This window comes from Octodon degus, unplaced genomic scaffold (genome assembly GCF_000260255.1).
Source record: "Octodon degus isolate 3935 unplaced genomic scaffold, OctDeg1.0 scaffold00058, whole genome shotgun sequence".
Taxonomy (NCBI): Eukaryota; Metazoa; Chordata; class Mammalia; order Rodentia; family Octodontidae; genus Octodon; species Octodon degus.
In genome coordinates, this window is record NW_004524634.1 from 4452690 (window position 1) to 4470033 (window position 17344).

General features: G+C 53.2%; 1 protein-coding gene across 1 annotated transcript; it reads right to left on the minus strand.

The window, feature by feature from the left end:
* Positions 1 to 3089: 3089 nt before the first annotated feature.
* Fbxo41 (F-box protein 41) lies at positions 3090 to 12775 on the minus strand. Its single transcript, XM_004634091.1, has 12 exons — positions 11871 to 12775; positions 9432 to 9657; positions 8884 to 8957; positions 8283 to 8641; positions 7488 to 7729; positions 7185 to 7300; positions 6950 to 7102; positions 6670 to 6765; positions 5007 to 5125; positions 4670 to 4828; positions 3335 to 3450; positions 3090 to 3202 (listed from the first exon to the last, which is right to left on the minus strand). The coding sequence occupies exons 1-12, from the start codon at positions 12773 to 12775 to the stop codon at positions 3140 to 3142; spliced, it is 2628 nt and encodes an 875-aa protein (XP_004634148.1). The 3' UTR covers positions 3090 to 3139.
* Positions 12776 to 17344: the final 4569 nt, after the last annotated feature.

The following is a 17344-nucleotide window of genomic DNA, read 5'->3' on the forward strand; positions in this document are numbered from 1 at the left end:
GGGAGAGGGAAGTTAATGCTCATCAGGGACTGGCAGGTGGGGACAGATCCCATCAGTGGGAATTCACCCTTCTGGGCACTTGGACCATACCCCACTCACCATCTCTACAGTTTGCCAGGAACTGGGTCTTTGGCACCAACAGTCATTCGGGGGAGGTCTTCATTATAGCGCCTTGGAGGGATTGGGGTCTAGGGAGCTCCCCTTCTACATCTCAAAACACTTGAGGCCAGGGCCAGGGAAGCAGACAGAACCCAAAGGCAAAGGGCCACAGCGAACCCCTGGAGTAGTGAGCTTTGACAGGAGGCCTCTTTTCTCCCCTTCAGAAGCAATTCCTGAGGGACGGATTTAACCTCTGCTCTGAGGGTTAGGAAAAGCGAGTGGCTGTGTTCTCTCAGTAGTCTGTCTTGGCCAGTGAAAGCGGGGATTTAGGCAATCTTTTCTTGCAGGGATTCGTGTGTGTGCATCTCTGCTTCCTGCCAGTGCTGTGGGGGAACGGGCAGAATGAGGCATGAAGGACTCAAACCAAACTAGGAACCAGAGTTGGGCTGTATGGCAGGGTAGTAGTAATGGGGATACCAGTGTCCACTACTCATGGGAGTACTCCACAGACCTGGGGTCCCTGGAAAGGGCCTCCCTTGATGGTACCCTCAGATTTTTTTTTTCCCATCTCATTAGATATAAGATGTGAAGGACTCCCCTTTGAGTGGGTAAAGGTAGGATGAGGCGCTTCTAAGTAAGCCAGGCTTTCTGTCCCAGTTCCCTGTCCTCAGCTGGAGCTCTGTGGTTGCCAAGGAAGTGAGTAAATGGAGCACCCAGCAGGCAGAAGCTCCCCCTCAGCAGCAGGGCTCATCCCTCTAAGGAGAGAGCAAATAGCATCAGGTGGTGCCATGAAGCTGCTGGTTCCTGTGCATGCACAAAGGCCAGTGTACACGAGATTGCCAGCCCGGGGTGGGTGGTCTAAAGAAGCTGTGACCTGCCACTTGTGTAGGAGCACATACTCCCATGGCCTTCGTTCAGAGCCAGAAGATAAAGGGGTGGAGAACTTGGAGACCTATGGGAGGTGCACTTGTACTTTACAGGAGAGGGGTCTGCCCCCTGTCCCTAGTGCTCTGAAGGAATGTGAAGAGGCTAATACCAGTCCTTTTAGCACCACATCTCCCCACCTACTCAGTACCTGTGACCGCTGTCCTTCCCCAGTGCTGACACCAGTGAGGACCACTCCAGTGGCACTCTAGTGAGTACCACCCAGGAGGAAACTGCCCAGAGCTGTGTATTCAGGCAGCCACAGTCCTTTCGTGGGTAGGCTTAAGCCAAACAGGCCATCCCTTTGTGCTTTGTCCAGGAAACAAGGAGGGCAGCACCTCTGGTCTTGGGATCAGAGGGGACAGGGGCTGCTGGAGTACAGTTGGCAAGGAAGGACACACAGCCAGGTCCGGTGGCTCTCTACCTTCCTTTCAGGCCCCTGGAGGAAAGTTGTGCTGTTCTTTTCTGTGACTACTGGGGAGGTGGGACGTGATAGAGGCAGTCGTAGGGGTGGGGCAGGGGTGCCACACAGCCTAGGCTTCATGTAAGACCATAGGGAGTTGGCAACATGACACCCTTGGCATTCAGGTCTTCAAAGGGCAGGGATAGAACAAGCCATAGGAGGAAATGTCAGACTAATGATGAAAAGCACTAGGGGAGCTGGGTGCACTGCTGGGACCCAGAGGGGGCAGCACTGGAGAACTTGTTACAAGGTAAGCAGGGCTGGGTGATGGCCAGCCTAGGTTGGCCAGAGGTGGGTCCCTGGAGAAGACTGGGAAAGGAGAGAATCCCAATTCTTGCCAGGACAGCAGCCTATGGCTGGGCAGGGACCTGATCTTGTAGAGCAAGGGAAACAAGCCCTAAGGTGGATTTTGGTTAGCTGTTTGAAGTAACTATCCAAGTGAAGATTGGCAGGACCTTGGCCTCTAAGCCACTGTGGGAGTTCTGAGAACTGGGGATCTCAGTCTGTGGAGCCTTGGTGCCAGAGCCTTGTTTTGTGGACACTGTGCAAAGGGGCCAGTGAAAACCACCACTGGCATTCTGTGGCTTCTAAGCCCCAAGGTAAAGACCCCACTGCAGCCTCAACCTTTGGGGGGGGGAACCAGAGGAAGTGGGAACGTCAGCTGAGGATGCTTTTCCTTGGCCACATCCTCAGTAAGCTAGCTAGATAAGCAAAGCAAGCACCCTCTAGGCCTCAACTGAGTGGGCAGTGCAGCACCCCCTTCCAGACAGCCTTGGGGACTAAAGGCCATGGCTTCCTGCCCAAGCACCTGGATCAGAAGGAAATTTGTCATTGCAGACAGGGCCTCCCAGGGCTGGGACCTGACCCTCCCTTAGGTAACCTTGGGAATGGATGGTAGGTATAGAAAACATGCACCTCTTGGCTCTGAATTCAGCTCCGTGGTGGTTGGGAGGAAGTCTTCTCTAAGCAGTAAGTTTTCTCCCCTGGCAATTCCCTTCACCCTTGGAGAGGAGTGATCTCATCCTGGGGTGAAATTCTGGGTGGCTTTTTCCTCCTCCCAAGCCCACCCCACTGTGGATGCACCCCAGGCCTTCTGCTGACCACAGTGCCCTAGGCCTGCTTGGTAACCCTGGAGAATGTGGATCCAGAACCTAGGTGAGCTGTCTGAAGTGGTTGTCCCATGGCGGGCTGGACAGGTAAGTGGAAGAGAGTCCTCCTTGCCGAGTCTGAGCTGCCTCGTGGGGCCCCTCTGACCTGGGGCCTGACAGAAGCCCCTAACTACAGGGCAGGGCCTCAGGAGGAAGAGGCTTTGCCCAAGCAGCCGAGGAGCCTTGGGATGGTTATTGCAGATCCTCCAGGCAATGACACCAGGTGTTGGTGCTGACAGCTCCCTGTATGGTTGTACCAGAGGCTGCTCCAGCTGGGGATAGGGTAGGGGTTGGAGGGCACCTTATGTCCAAACTCCTGCCCCTGGGAGGCAATGTTCTCAACCAGGCCTGTAGCTCCACTGTTCTAGGACAGGATATTCAACCCTTTGCTGGAAGCCGGAGTAACACTAGGCCTCTGAAGGTCTAGTCCAAACCAGGGTTCCTCTGGAGTCCAAAGAGCGCCTTGGCATGGGGCTGACAGGGGCCCTGCAGCCCCTAACCCGGGTTAGCAGCCACCTTCCACCTTGATGTGCAGGATCTTAGAGAAGCCAGGCCTCCGCCGCAGGGCCTGCAGACCAGACTCTGGGTTAGTTGTCTCCAGAGATGGGCAGATGGAGTCCCACCATGCTCATGCAGGCCACCAGCCCCAGCCTATGGATTTCACTTGGGGTCTTGGATAGCCTTAAAGCTAATCTCTCACCTGGAGTTTTGTCACCATATCCTCAAATAGCTTCTGAGCCTCAGGACTGCTGGGCTCCTTGAAGTAATCAGCAATCCCAATCTGGACCACAATGGACTTGAGGTTCCGGCAAATGCCTGGAAAAAGGTGGGTCAGGGAGGCTGATGTTTGGCCTGGGCAATGGAGCTGCCTCGTGTCACTAGTGAATGAGTTCAGACCCCCGACTGAGGAGCAGTTGTGTGCTACACACTGGGAACATAAAAGGACAACCTGTTCTGGCCAGGGCATACAGCAAGATGAGGGAGAAGGTGGATGATGCACTCGAGGAGGATAAATAGGTAACTGTCCACTGCTTAGAGGACAGCTATAGCACTCGGCAAACTGCCATGGGAGCAGAGGCAGAAGGGACTGGATGTGGTTATGACGTCAGGGTAGGGCAAGGTGGAGCAGCAGGGGCCGAGGGACCTGGAGCATGAGTTGGGAGAATACGTAGTGCCCTCACCACAGGACACACTGAAGGGGCATGGAATAAAGGGTCCTGAAGCTAACATCTGGGCACAGAGCCTCCCAGGGACCACATGGTCATGAGTGATGGTTTCGTTTGGGCAGGAGTGGCCTAAGCTGGATACCCATGTCCTCACCTTGAGGAGTGACTGAAAATGGTTGGTAGGAAGGAGATGGGGAGACAGAGAAGGTATAATTAGGGGTCCAGGAGAAAAATCCTTGACCCACCGACTATCCTGGGCTTACACATATTATGCCTTTACTATCACCATTCCCTCTTCTAGGACCCTGATGGGAAACTTCGAGCATGTATACCACAGCAAGCATGCAGAGCCCGCCTGTGATGACATCATGAGTTACAGGAATTGTTTTTCTAAACTAACTCCATACTATTCAGGTTTAATTGTACGTTTGGGTTACAGTTTGGACACTCGGTCCCTAAAACGTTCACCATCACTGTCCTAGAAGATGGCAATGTAAGATTTTGAATGGTAATTTCTCTGAAAGCCACATAGCTAACGAGGAGTAGAGGCAGATCTGGAACCTAAGGCAGTCCTGTTCTAAAACATACTCCTAACCCATCTGTCTTGGTTAGAGGTTCACAGAAGGCCAATGGAAGTACATGGCACAGCAGGTGTCTGGGGAACTGGACCAGACACTAGAGGATCTGAAATCACACTGGCCTGAGAAGGCAGTCACTGGTAGCTAAGCCAGGAGAGAACCCAGGTCAGTGTACCCCCAGTGCTGGTGCCTGCTGATCAGGAGGCATAGAGAATTGGTTCTGCTAACTTGCTGCAGGGGCATGGTGATGGGTGGCAGCCATCCCCTGCCCTGCATTCCCCTAGTACTCACTGTTGAAATGCAGCAGGGCCTTAGGGGTGACAGGGGTGGCTGTGAGCACCAGCATCTCCAGTCCCTTAAGGCCTTCTCGGCAGACCTCAGCAGCCACCTCCTGGGTGATCTCTGACACATGGTCCAGCTCCAAGACCTGTAGCCGCATGCAGTTTCTTGCTAGAAAGAAGAACAGAGGCCTTGCTGACAAACTCTGCATGTCACCTCCTGCCTAGTGCCCTTGGTTCCCCTGACACCACCCTGCCTGCAGCCTCAAGCCATGTGGAATTTCACAGGGTAGACTTGGACTCTTGCCTGCCTCTCATCACTACCCACCCCAGTCCCAGGAGAAACTCACCAAGTGATGCCAGGCCCTGGACCCCACAGCCGGCGCCCCCAACCCCTAGGGCCCGGAGGTGTGGCCAACAACGGCCAATCATCTGCAGGCATCGATTACTGAAGCGAGTAGGCTGCTGGCTAGAGAATGGAGAGGACACATCAGTGAGGCCACTGGACGCCTAGCGTTCCAAATATGCTCCTCCCTGGGGACCCCTCCTTGCCCCTGGCAAGTATCCCGCCAACAACTCGGCTGGGTAAGTCAAGAAACTGGCGTTATCTGACTCTTCCCCTCTCAACAACTACATCCTGCAGCTTCTGGCTCCTGAGAAACTACAGCACAGTTCAGGCCCCCACTGGCATTTTTCTAGGTTACTACCATTTTCCCTGCCAGTTCATGTTCTGCACGGCTGACAGTGCCCACTCATTCCAAGAGCCACTCAGCCTCAATCAGCAGATGGTTATCAAGTGTCTACTATGACAGAACAACTGAGCCAGGCCCTGGTGCAGTGCTAACAATATAGACAGGGTCCCAGTTCTCAGTATAGACAATTTATTACACCGAACATTAGCAGTCTGATCGCTTTCCCCTTTTAAAAAGCCAACTCCCCCCCCCCACGGCTTCCCAGTACTTTCTAGGTAAAATGCAAAAACCTAGACCCCTGAGCAAGGGCCCTTTCTGGCCTTTCCCAGACTGCCTTTTTGGACTTGGTTTGGTCTGCCCACCCCACTCCACACCACACTTGCCCTTTTCTGAACACTGTCCCTCATCCACATGCAGGTGGCAGACAACTGTTTGGCACATGCCATGTATCTGGTACCAGGGATATAGAAATGGACATTCTGTGACAGATGGAGTGGACAGATCCTGCTGATGACGGAGCAGACCTGAGCTCAGCAAATCTGCTGAGAACAGTGTGGTTCTACTGTAGGAGACTGAAACAGAAATGACTGCAGTAGCTGGGTGTGGTGGCACACACCTGTAATCCCAGCACTCGGGAGGCCAGGGCAGGAGGATTGCTACCAGTTCGAGGTCAGTCTGGACTACATGGTGAGACCCTTTTAAAGAAGGCTGAAAAACAGCAGGGCTAGGTATAGTGGGAGTTAAGGCAGGAGTGGTAGGATGGATTCCCCAAGGTGTTAGTGAAGGCACATTGGGTGACTTGGGAGATGCTGATACATGGAGATAAGGCTTGAAGGGCAAGGTGCAGGGCACAGAAAAGTGTAGATGTTTGAGCAGCTCAAAACAGAGGGAGGGTAACTTCACATCCTGGATTCTCCAGTAAGTAGCTATTAAGCAATGACCATGAACTGTCTGTGTCAAATAAACGTGTTGTTTTTAGCTAGTATTTCCAGAACACTTACTGTAGGCCCTGCAGGCTCTGGGGATATGATCTCATTGGACTTGGCAACACCCTTCACAAAGTTGGGGACTTAATACACCTTCATATTTTGTAAGGTAAGAAACAGACACGGTTGGGTTGTCCAGAGTGGCATTACCTGTAAGCTAGGGCTGAACTCCACGTCTGATTTCAAAGCTCTGCTCCCAGGGCTCAGCGCACAGATTATTCATGTGAGCAAATCTGTCTCCCCAGCAGCTTGCAGAACAGACTCATATCTGCTCAGTCTTCAGTCCCAGACCAGGCCCAACCAGGTCCCCTCCCCACCCACCCGTGTGGGCTCACCAAGGGTGAAGTGGTGCCACCTGGAGGGAGACAATCTCTCTGCAGCCTGCGCCCAGGGCCCAAATGACCTCATGGCCCACAGGGTCTGTGGCACTCCTGTTGAAAAGAAAAAACTGGAGGGGCCCACCGTGGTGGCTCCTGCCAAGGGTTCCTTCCCTTGGGCCACAGAGCTCTTAGGTCCCTCTACCTGAGAACCCGGGGGACAGTCATGCAGTGTCTAGGGATCCTTGAGGCCCAAGGCCAAGAGGACATGGGTTTGCTTCTGGTGGGACGGACCCACCTGTAGGTAACGGCCTGCAAGGCACGGCAGTAGCAGCTGGCCAGCCAGAGTGAACGGTCAGTGAGGATGTTGGGACAGTGGGAGATGCGCAGGATCAGCAGGTTCCCCCCCGCTGCCTTTAGCAAGGACTCCAGTCCCGCTTCAAGGCAGCCCCTGGGGACAACCAAGAGGTCAAGGAGCTGCCCACCGTCACCTCCTCCCCTGGGAAGCAGCCCCACTTGGTTGCAGGCCTCACCGGGTGCTGCGCGCATACTCCTCCTTGCTCTCCTTCTTTCCCCGCTGTCGGGGCTTGAGGTTCTGCAGTGTCAGTGAGTGAGCCTGCGTGCACCACTGAGCCAGCATTGCCAGGAACTGTGGGGAGAGAGGGTTCTTGGAGAAAAGGGGCCTGAACTTGGTTGGCTTGAAATGGAACCCCAAATAGAAGACTCCATAAGAGCTTTTGCTGGGGGCCGGACTACAGGTAGGGTGCTATAAGGGTTGTGAGGTCCAGGTTCTGCCAGGGGAAAAGGTGGCTTCCCAGCAGGGCAGGGGCAGGCACCTTGGAACAGACTCGGGCATTCTCGAGCAGCACCCTCGTCCAGACAGCAGGGTGTCGGGCCACGAAGCGCCAGTCCCGGCAGACCTCAGCAGCATGCAGCAGTGTGCGTGTGTCCAGGTAGGTGAAGATGCAGAACAGGGCAGCTCGCATCTTGAGGATCTCAGGGCTGATGACCTCATTGGAGCGTGAAGGACTACCCCTCTCAGCTCGCCTGCCTCGCCCACTGCCTCCCTCAGGGCGGGCTGCAGAATAGAGATCAAAGGGGACAGTGGAGACAAAGGCCAGTGTGAGGGTGTCAACCAGGAGCCTGGGCAGGATAGGAGCTGCAGGAAGAACAGCTCCAGAGACCCATGCTGGGGACAAGTGCACTGGGAGGGAGGACAAAGGGCCTCTGCTTTCCCCTCCTGTATGGTATCCTGCCCATAACTACAAATTAAGAACAGGTACCCCTTCCTCTGTAAACCTTTTTAAGTGTCACACCTGACCCTAACCCTGAACCTCCTAATCCACTCACAGATGTGCACAGCCGGGTGTGCCAGGGGCTGCTGAGTCTGTAGCTGATACCCAGAGACTCTTCTACATGCTCCAGGGCCCCCCACGCACACCCTTTAAAGGTGGACTTGCATACCCTATGCCATGGCAGTCCCATCACAAAGTCTCTGTACTTTGTAAGAAAAAAGATGCAAAAAAAGAAAAAGAAAAAAAAAGATGCAAAAGTCCTGCAGATTCACTGTCTCTGCCTGGGGAGGCCCAGTCTTGGGGAAGGCAGCCTCTTTATCCCCTTCCCAGACTTACCAGACAGCCTGCAGCTGCTTAGTGGCCCAGCTACAGCAGGTCCAGAGCGAGGGACATCTGAGGGGCCCTCGGCCTCTGACTCAGTGGTTCGAGAGCCCACATCTGAGACATCACCCTCTTCACCCTCAGTACTGTGTCGGCGGGGTCTGCGCTGCCAGTTCTGGATGGCCTGGCGCCGCAGGCCTGAGCTGCGAGGGGCCTGGGACCGCTCGGAGGCACCGTTGGTAGCCTGGGCCCGTGAGCCCAAACCCCCAGGGCCACTGTCCTCAGGGGTCCCTTCCTCTTGCCGGGGCAGCTCCAGACTGTCACTGTCATAGCAGCCTGAGCTCTGGGATGCAGCGGGCACACGGCTGGAAGCCCTGGGGCAGGGAGGACCCAATGGTGAGGGATGGGGGCACCAGGTTGCCCAAGCCCTCCACCCTGCCTCTATCATTAGCCAAGGGCTACCCAACCACCCTATTTCCCACGAACTCCCTGTGAGTGGGATGGCAGACAGGTGACCCATGGAGGATGGTCACGGGAGAACAGAGGCCCTCATGGGCCAGTGCATCTTTCCAGGGCAAGGGTGGGCTGTGTGGGGCAGACCAGACCCAAGGCTTACCCTGTGCTGGGAGAAGAGCCATGCCGTGACACTGCATATGTGCTAGGCATGGCTGGGCCCGCATGATGTTCTCGCTGCGGACCCCAGAGCAGGTGGAAAAGGAAGGGTAGGCAGAGGAGGCAAGATGGTGGCCAGGTGGTTTCAGGAGACAGACAGCGTAAGATGGAGAGAAGAGAGGAAGGAGAGAGAAGAAGAAAAAAAGTTGGGAAAGATGGACAAATAGACAGATAGCCAAACAGGCAGGTCCACCAGGCCCCTCCCCATACCCGCCCAGCACCCAGACTCTGAATTGTGGGTGATGGGCTCTCATTGCAGGGGTGGGCAGAGATGGATCCGAGGGCTGGGCTGCTGGACCACACCTTCCTATGGCTTCACAGACTGGCACTCCTGCTCAATCAGGGAGGCGCCCTGTTCCTGTACCCCTACTTTAGGCCTAGGTCTGCTCTCAAAGGAACAGCCAAAGGGGAAGCACTCCAGAGGGTGTGAGACTACAGGTGAGCGCAGGCTGTGGGGGTAGGTGAGAGGCTGGTGGGGCAAGGGGCACTCACCATTCTGCCTGGGCCCCGGGGCCCAGGCCCCGGGCCACTGCCCCCACCTCCACGCCCCAGGCTGGCACTGGGTGTGCTGCCACAGCTGCTGCTGATGACCTGCAGCTGCCGCTCAGCTCGGTCAGCGCGTTCCAGGAGCTCCTCAATGAACTGCTGCAGTCGCAGCTTAGCACTTGCCTCCCTTGCCGCCGTCTCCTTCAGGAACTGGTCGATCTGCACCACCTCCCTGGGCCCAGAGCAGTCTCTTACCCCAGGGTCTCATTCAGGCTGTCCCCCACCTTCTGGAGGACAGTCCGGCTAGTGGGAAGACACAGGGCCCAGCCATACAGAACAGGCTTAGCACACAGCCTCACACAATGACACACACACACACACACATACACAGAAGTGCAAACACACATAGTCACACTCATACTAGACATGACACTCTTGCTCTACACAGAAATACTTGGAAGCATACACAATCCTACACAAATACCTCCAGGCACACACAGGGCCCATACCTCTACTCATACCTGGACATGCTGGCTCATACAGGACTGTAGATATACCCCGTTACCCCAACACACTGCCACGTGGAGCCCTACATGGAGCCACCAGTGTAGTCCCACACATTTTTTTTTTTTTTTTTTTGTATTTCAGGAATGTATCTACAGAGTGTTCAGGGTCTCACTACTAGATCAGACTCGTAGTGATCCAACTGTTTACAGCCCCCCAAGAGCTGGGGTAACAGGTGCGCGTCACCATGCCCAGGCTCAATTGCTGTCTCACCACACCCCGGGGGTGGGGCCAACACAGCAGGCCCGGAGATTGACTCCCTGGCCCCTGCGCCTACTTGCAGGCACTTTACTCCACTGAGCTATTTGGCTGGCCCAGCACACATTTTTCTACACATCCTCAGGCACACACGCAGTTTGAGACACGCAAACCTTGGAGGCGCAGGCACACGGACACATCAGACACACACTCTTTCAGAAACACTCCAAAATACATCATCCCATCAGCACAGACACTCACACTCAGCGCAGAAGCAGAGTTTGTGCCAATCGCCAGCAGTTGCACCGACACACAGCACACGTAGGGTTCTGTGTGTGTCCTCTCAAGTGCGTGCATCTCACGCACCTGTTCAGTGCTTACTGAGCACCTTCAAGGTGTCAGGTGCTGGTCTAGGGACTAGGAAGCTTTAGTGAACAAACAGAAAACTTCCGCCTTCAGAGTTGATATCAAAGTGGAAACAGCTAAACATCTGCATGGTTCATAATCCTACATCCTGCAAGACCAGAGAAGTGAGGAGAGGCCAACAAAAAAGACTGAGAAAGAGCAGACAAAAAGAAAGAAAATCCAGAGATAGCAGCCTGGAAGCTATGTGAAGAAAAGTGTTATAGGATCTGCTGAGTCAAATGCTGATGGACTTGAGTAAGATGAAGACCTGGCCTCACCAACATGAAGTGACATGAGGACAGAGGTAGAGGTGGAAACCTGATCAGAATGGGTTCTACAGAAAATCCGAGAAAGAAATGGGAGACTAGGAGTAGATGGGTTACTCTCAAGGAGGTTTTTTTCTTTTTCTGTAAGGAGAAGAGAGAAGGGGGAAGTGGCTTAAAGGGATGAGGGGAATAACATCAAGTTTGCAAGCTTTTAGGAATGATTTGGCAGATGGGAAAATTTGATAAAAGAAACAGGAGAGGGGGAAAACTGGGCTGTGGCTTCTTTTTTTTTTTCCCCTCGGTAACAGGGATTGAACTCAGGTCCTTGCACTTGCCAGGCAAGTGCTTATTCCACTGAGCCATCTCCCTGGCCCCCTGGGCTGTGGCTGTGAGTGGGCAAAAGGGAAGAAGTTATGGTGCTCAAATGCAGGCGCTTGCCTTGACTGGGACAGAGAAGGACATGAAACAGGCAGTCATCTGGGAATCGTGTGGCATATACTTGTAATCCCAGTGTTCTAGGCTGAGGCAGGAGGATCGAAAATAAAAATTAAAAAAGGCCTACAGGTGTAATTCAGTGTTAAGTAGAGGCCTGGATTCAAATCCCAGGCCCAAGAAAACATCAAACAAACAAAAAACCCAAAAGTCCTTTAAATCATGGTATTTAAGCCAGGAAGTGTCACATGTTCTTAATCCCCAGCACTTTGGGAAGCTGAGGCAGGAGGACTGCAAATTTGAGCTCAAGCAGAACAATTTAGCAACTTGGTAAGACAAGGCTGGGAATGTGGCTCAGTGTGAAGGCCCTGGGTTCAACTACAGTGACAAGCGTAAAACAAGAAGCTGGCAGTCTTCACAGACAAGCATGTGGCTCCAAACACTACCACAACACTCGGCCCCACAGGAGACACCATTTCGTGCTCCTCACCACAGATCCCATACCACACAGCCATGGCCACGTGCAGGCACTCAAAGTGACACAGGGACACATCGCCACACGCCCTGAAGGCCTACTCACTGCTGCTTGCGGCTCAGCTCCTGCTCCTTGTGTACCAGGTCCTGCTTGAGAGAGGCCAGCAGCTCCACGCTCACGTCCACTTGGCGAGACAGCTCCGAGGCGCGCTCCTCCAGCTCCTCCTTCTCGCGCCCCAGCCGCGCGCTCTCCTGGCGAGCAGTCTCCAGCTCGGCAGCCTTGCGCTCCAGTTCGGCCTGCAGCCTGCCCACCTGGCCCGCGATCTTCTGCTCCACCTCCTCGCTCAGCCGCTCCAGCCGCCGGTCTACCTCAAGCTTCTCCAGCGCGCGGATCTTGAGGCGCGCCAGGCCCTCCTCGTACGCCACATCAGCGGGCGAGGGGGACGCGGGCGAGGCAGAAGCAGGGCCGGAGCAAGAGCCAGGGCCAGGCCCAGGAGGTGGCGTTGAGCACGCCGAGGACGCCACGGACTTGCGGGCGAAGAGCTCCCCCAGGGGGATTTCGATCTCGCGCAGCGCATAGCGCGCAGCGGCGGCGGGCACGAGGCCTGGCTCCCCCAGCTCCTCGCAGGGCAGGCTGGCGGGCACCAGGTCGCCGGGGAAGTGGGCGAGGGGCGCGTGGTGGTGGTGGTGGTGCAGCAGGTGTGGTGTGGCGGGCGCCGGCCCAGCCGCCTGCTCCTTGCCCTGGAAGGATGTGCTCTCGAAGACCTCACGCCGGGCGCCGGGCACGGCCAGCAGGGCGGTGGGCTCGGGCGCCAGCGGGAATCCTGAGGCCGCGGCGGCAGCGGCGGCAGCTGCTGCAGCGCCATCACAGATGCTGTTGGTCTTGGAGAGGATGTACAGTGTTTCGTACGTGTGGCTGTACTCCAGGTGCGCACGCAGCGACGACAGGCTCCGGAAGCGCTTGTGCTCCCCGCAGCGGGGGCAGCGGTATGGCAGGTCCAGCGAGGCCATGGCCCCGCTGCCCCCGCGGCGTGCTGGCTCCACCGCGGCCCCCACCGGTCAGCCGGGAGCGCTCATGGGGGGCTGCGGGTGAGCCCCGCTGTGGGATCAGGAAGGATCAGGGCGGCCGTGGCCAGGGCAGAGGTGGCTAGAAGGGAGGGAGTAATTAAGTCTTAGGAGGCTGGTGTCCGACGAACCCCCACCTCCCAGGTTCAGTGCCCATTCCCCCACTCAAGGGGAAACTGACTTCCCCAGGAAACTAATGCCCTGAACGCTGGGCCCAGGGGAGACCAGAGTCCACACAGCCCAGAAGTGGTGCGCTGCTCTGCTTGGTGCCTGTGCAAGGGCCTGGACATGTGTCAGAGTAAGATAGTGAAAATTCTTTTTAAAAAATTTAAGCAAAAACAAAAACAAAAACAAAAACAAAAACAAAACAAAAACAAAAAAGGGGCCTGGGAGATGGCTCAGTAGGCTAAGCGCTTGACTGGCAAACTCAGGGATCTGAGTTCAATCCCCGGTTCTGCCAAAAAAACAAAAACAAACAAACAAACAAAAGTTTAAGCAAGTCCAGGTATGGCGGTGCACGCTTGTAATCCCCATGCTGGGGAGGCTGAAAACAGGAGGATCACTAGTATTCTGAGCTACGTAGGGAGACCCTGTGCCAAATACATTTTTTTAAAAAAATTAAAGAATTATATATTTATGTTTACTTTTGTTCTAACCTAGAAGCAACCCACCTTCTCATCCAAACAGAATGCATAAATAGTAATATATGCATAATGAATTACCATCCACTAATAAGGAACTGTTGCTATGCACAACATGGACAAATTCATTTAGTTTTACGTTACAAGAAAAAAGTCAGACCAAAAAGTGCATACTGCAGGATTCCACAGAGACAGAGTTCCAGAACAGACAAAACTGATGACAGATGTCAGAACTCAGGTTACCCTTCAGGATACATGGGCTGGACAGGGCAGAAGGTAATCTCCTCTGATGCCAAAATGTTCTGTATAGTGATGTGACTTGTGCTTGCACATGCAGACAACCTCCAAGATGTACCCAAGATTAGTGCCTTATATGTATTTAATGTTACAGCTACAGGGGCACATGGCTATAATCCCAGAATTTAGGAGGCTGTCAGGAGGATCATCATGAGTTCAAGGCCAGCCTGGGCTACATAATGAGTTCAAGGCCAGCCTGAAGTACTATAGGGAAATACTCTCAAAAAACCAAAAAAGGGTGTGTGTGTGTGTGTTCTTTTAATCTCATGCAAATGACACCCATCACACAGGCTGGACTTCCAGTACCATGCTGCCTGCAGTAAGATGCCGTGGCACCTAATGAAACCTACATGCATCACTGTAGATCCTGTCCCTGACTACACCCAACCATCCCTGTTACTCCAGCCATCTACATCCTTTTGCAGACCTGGAAAGGGTTAGGTAGCCCTCCAGTAAGGGTCCCTGTTGAATTTTCACTCCAAAAACTGTAATGCCTGTCTCCTTCACACTTTCTGGCACAGGTCCTATATCCCTATGGCACTGTACCCCTTTCAATCTAAACTGGTGCCCCCGCTGTGCCCATTTCTGTGTTCCTGTCACCCTTCCCCTACCTTGTGGGGTTTCTAACCCTCAGTGCTGTCCTTTTCCTAATTCCCTGCATTCAGGCTTTAATACCTTCTGCTGTCACTGTTGCCCCTCAGGATACCAGACCCCCAGCTACTAATTAGATAATCCATTTACATGAAGAGTCTTCATTCATTTGGTCCCTCGTCTAATACTCCTGACTCTTCTAGCTTCTTAGACTGTCACCATGCTGTTTCAGTTTTCCTCTGGGAAATTTTTTTTTTTCCTTTGGATTGTGGGACTTTCTGTTCTCGTTGCCTTCCCAAAATTACTGTAGGGCCTCTTCTCCACTCCACTTCCCCCAACTCCAAGCAGTCAGGTTCACTCCCATAGATTCACTCACACCTGGAAGCTGCTGTCAGCTCCGTCTCTCCATCCTGACCTGCTCCTGAAGTGTTCTGCCATTTTCCCTTGGGTATATGTGTAGATAACTGTTCCCTTTGGTACAGTCCCCAGTCCTCTTTACAGTATCTCCACCCTGCTCTGACCTTGAGAACTGTCTTCCTTGGCTACTTTTTCAGTCTATCCATGTGGCCCGGAGGTTGTGATGTTGCCACGCCTATTTAGAGTCTTCGGGTCAGAACAAAGCACCCAAGTTGACCCCAAGACTGTTCTGGAACTTCTAAGAGGAGAAGCATGCTTCACTGGTTAGGTTTCTAAGGTGATGGGGAGATCAGAGGTACTAGGGCTATCTTTATCTCTTTTTGGGAGAGCTACCTGGGAATGAATTCATTCACTCAGAAAAATGGAACTGAGATGGAAAGGGAATGTCTTACAGACACTATAAAACCCTGACCTGTTCAATTACATGCACTAATCAATTTTATTTTTTGCCTAACCTACCTAGAGTTACAGTTGGGTCTATCCTTATATCAGTTAAAAAAAAAAAGTCCTACTCAGGAAATTGGAATTACAGACAGAATTTTCTTTTCCAAATAATAATTTCTAAAAAGGAATTAGCTAGACTAAGAGGGCTGGCACAAGATGGCATGGCTTCCCCACTGCCCACTCTGAGGCTGTGAGTCCCATCCTACAGCAGCAGAGCAGCTGATTAAACCATTTGTCATGGTCGTGGAAGCTGAGGTTATGTACCTACCAAGACTGCAACTTCAGGAGACTTATAGGAAAATGTCAGGATGTTGGCAGTGTGATCTCTCCTGCAGCCTCAGTCAGGTCTACCAAGAAAGAGACACATACTCTGGTTGGGCCTATCTGAAAGCAGGGGGAAGAAAATGGCTTCCTAGGAGAGGCCCTTTCTGCCTGAGGCCAGTAACCCAATATGGCTGAGAGTCAGATAATTAAGAGCCAGTTCTGTGCTTCTAGCGAAGTCAGCTCAAGCAAGAAGAAGAAGGCTGTGAACTCAAAGGGAGGGCAGCCTGGGGCCTGACAGCCTCTCCACTCCTCAGGCCCTGCTGTGCCCTCCCAGCACCACAGAGGTTTCCATTGTAAGCAGCCTTTTGTGGAGATGTAGCCTGAGAAGGAAAGGGCAAAGAGTTCTGCCTCCCAGCCTGGCCAGGGATTTGTATGGCCTTGTGGCAGAGGCCCACAGAGAGAGGCCCCAGGACCCTGGGCTCCCTCGATGGGCAAATGGGCGGAGCACCTGCGCCTGTTGCTAAGAGACAGTGCTCTTCTCCCTCAGCACTACCACCAAGGGCTCCATTCAGGAATTCTAACTTTTGATAAGGTCTTCAGCTTTGACTAATATCTCCAGGGATGAGTGACTATAAATTAACTGAGAAGTCTCCTACTGACCTGTGTAGCTGTGTATGGCAAGAAACCCCATGAACCTGGAAAGCAATGAGACATTACTCACCCCCTAAGATCGTTCCCCCAGGTCCCTTAAACCTGCACCCCTGATGTCCCTCATATGTGGCCACAGAGCACCAAGACAGGGACAGCAAAAGCAGAGCAGCTGACTACAGAGCCCTACCATTTAGTCCAGGGCGTGGACCGTGAGGGAAAGTCTGTCCTCCCCATGCCTCTTCAACTAGGAGACTTTTTGTTCTTTTAGTTATTTAATTTTCACTCTATTTTGGTAGTCTAGCCACAAATTCAAAAAGACCCTGAGGGGCTGTCTTAGGAGCTAACCAAAGAGGCCTTCTGAAGTTCTTCAACTGGGGCTGAGGAGTGGAGCAGCTCCTTTCAGAGACAGGCCAGCAAGGCTTAAGTCTTGTGTGGAATGGTTACATTACGATAAACAGGGAGGTATTTTGAAAATTACCTAGGAAGGTCTGTGTAGTTCTCAAACAGCTAAGAAGTGGGAATGTAATGTTATTAAACATTTATTGGTTTTGCTGTTCAGTTGTAGTCCCTCATTGTGGGAGGATCCCCAATTGCCCTTAGAGAACCATTTCCCCCACTATGAATGGGCTTGGATGGAGGACCCCAGGCATTGGCTCTGGGACAGCGCATGTGACCATTAGAGGTCTATTCCATTAGAGATCAGGTCAGGAATGCACACACGGGCCAGTACAGGCATCCCAGGATCTGTGCTCAGTCGGCAGGACAGGAGCTTGTGTAGCTGCTTATGTCCATCTCTGACCTCTTTTTGGGAGAGAAAAGATTCCTGCTCATACCACTTGAATACCTGTATCTAGATGCACCTGAAATGTCCATGCTGGAATTGTCAGTTACATGGAATAATGGATTTTTTGTAGCTTAAAACATTTGAGTCCATTGTTGGTCTCTGGTAATGAGACGCTAGGTGACCACAGCATCCCATAGTGTCAAAAACAAATTCTAGACTTTCCCCCACCCACTCCTTTCACTGTTCTTATTTCTTTTAGCAACGCCACTGTCCTCCCAGCCTTACCACTGGCCATGTTCACTTTCTGTCTCTCTGCTAACCCTCAAAATCTATTGGTTTTTTTCTCCTTTTGTTGTGACAGGGTCTTGCTATGCAGTTCAGGCTGGTCTCAAACTCACTACGTAGCCCAGAGTGACCTCGAACTTG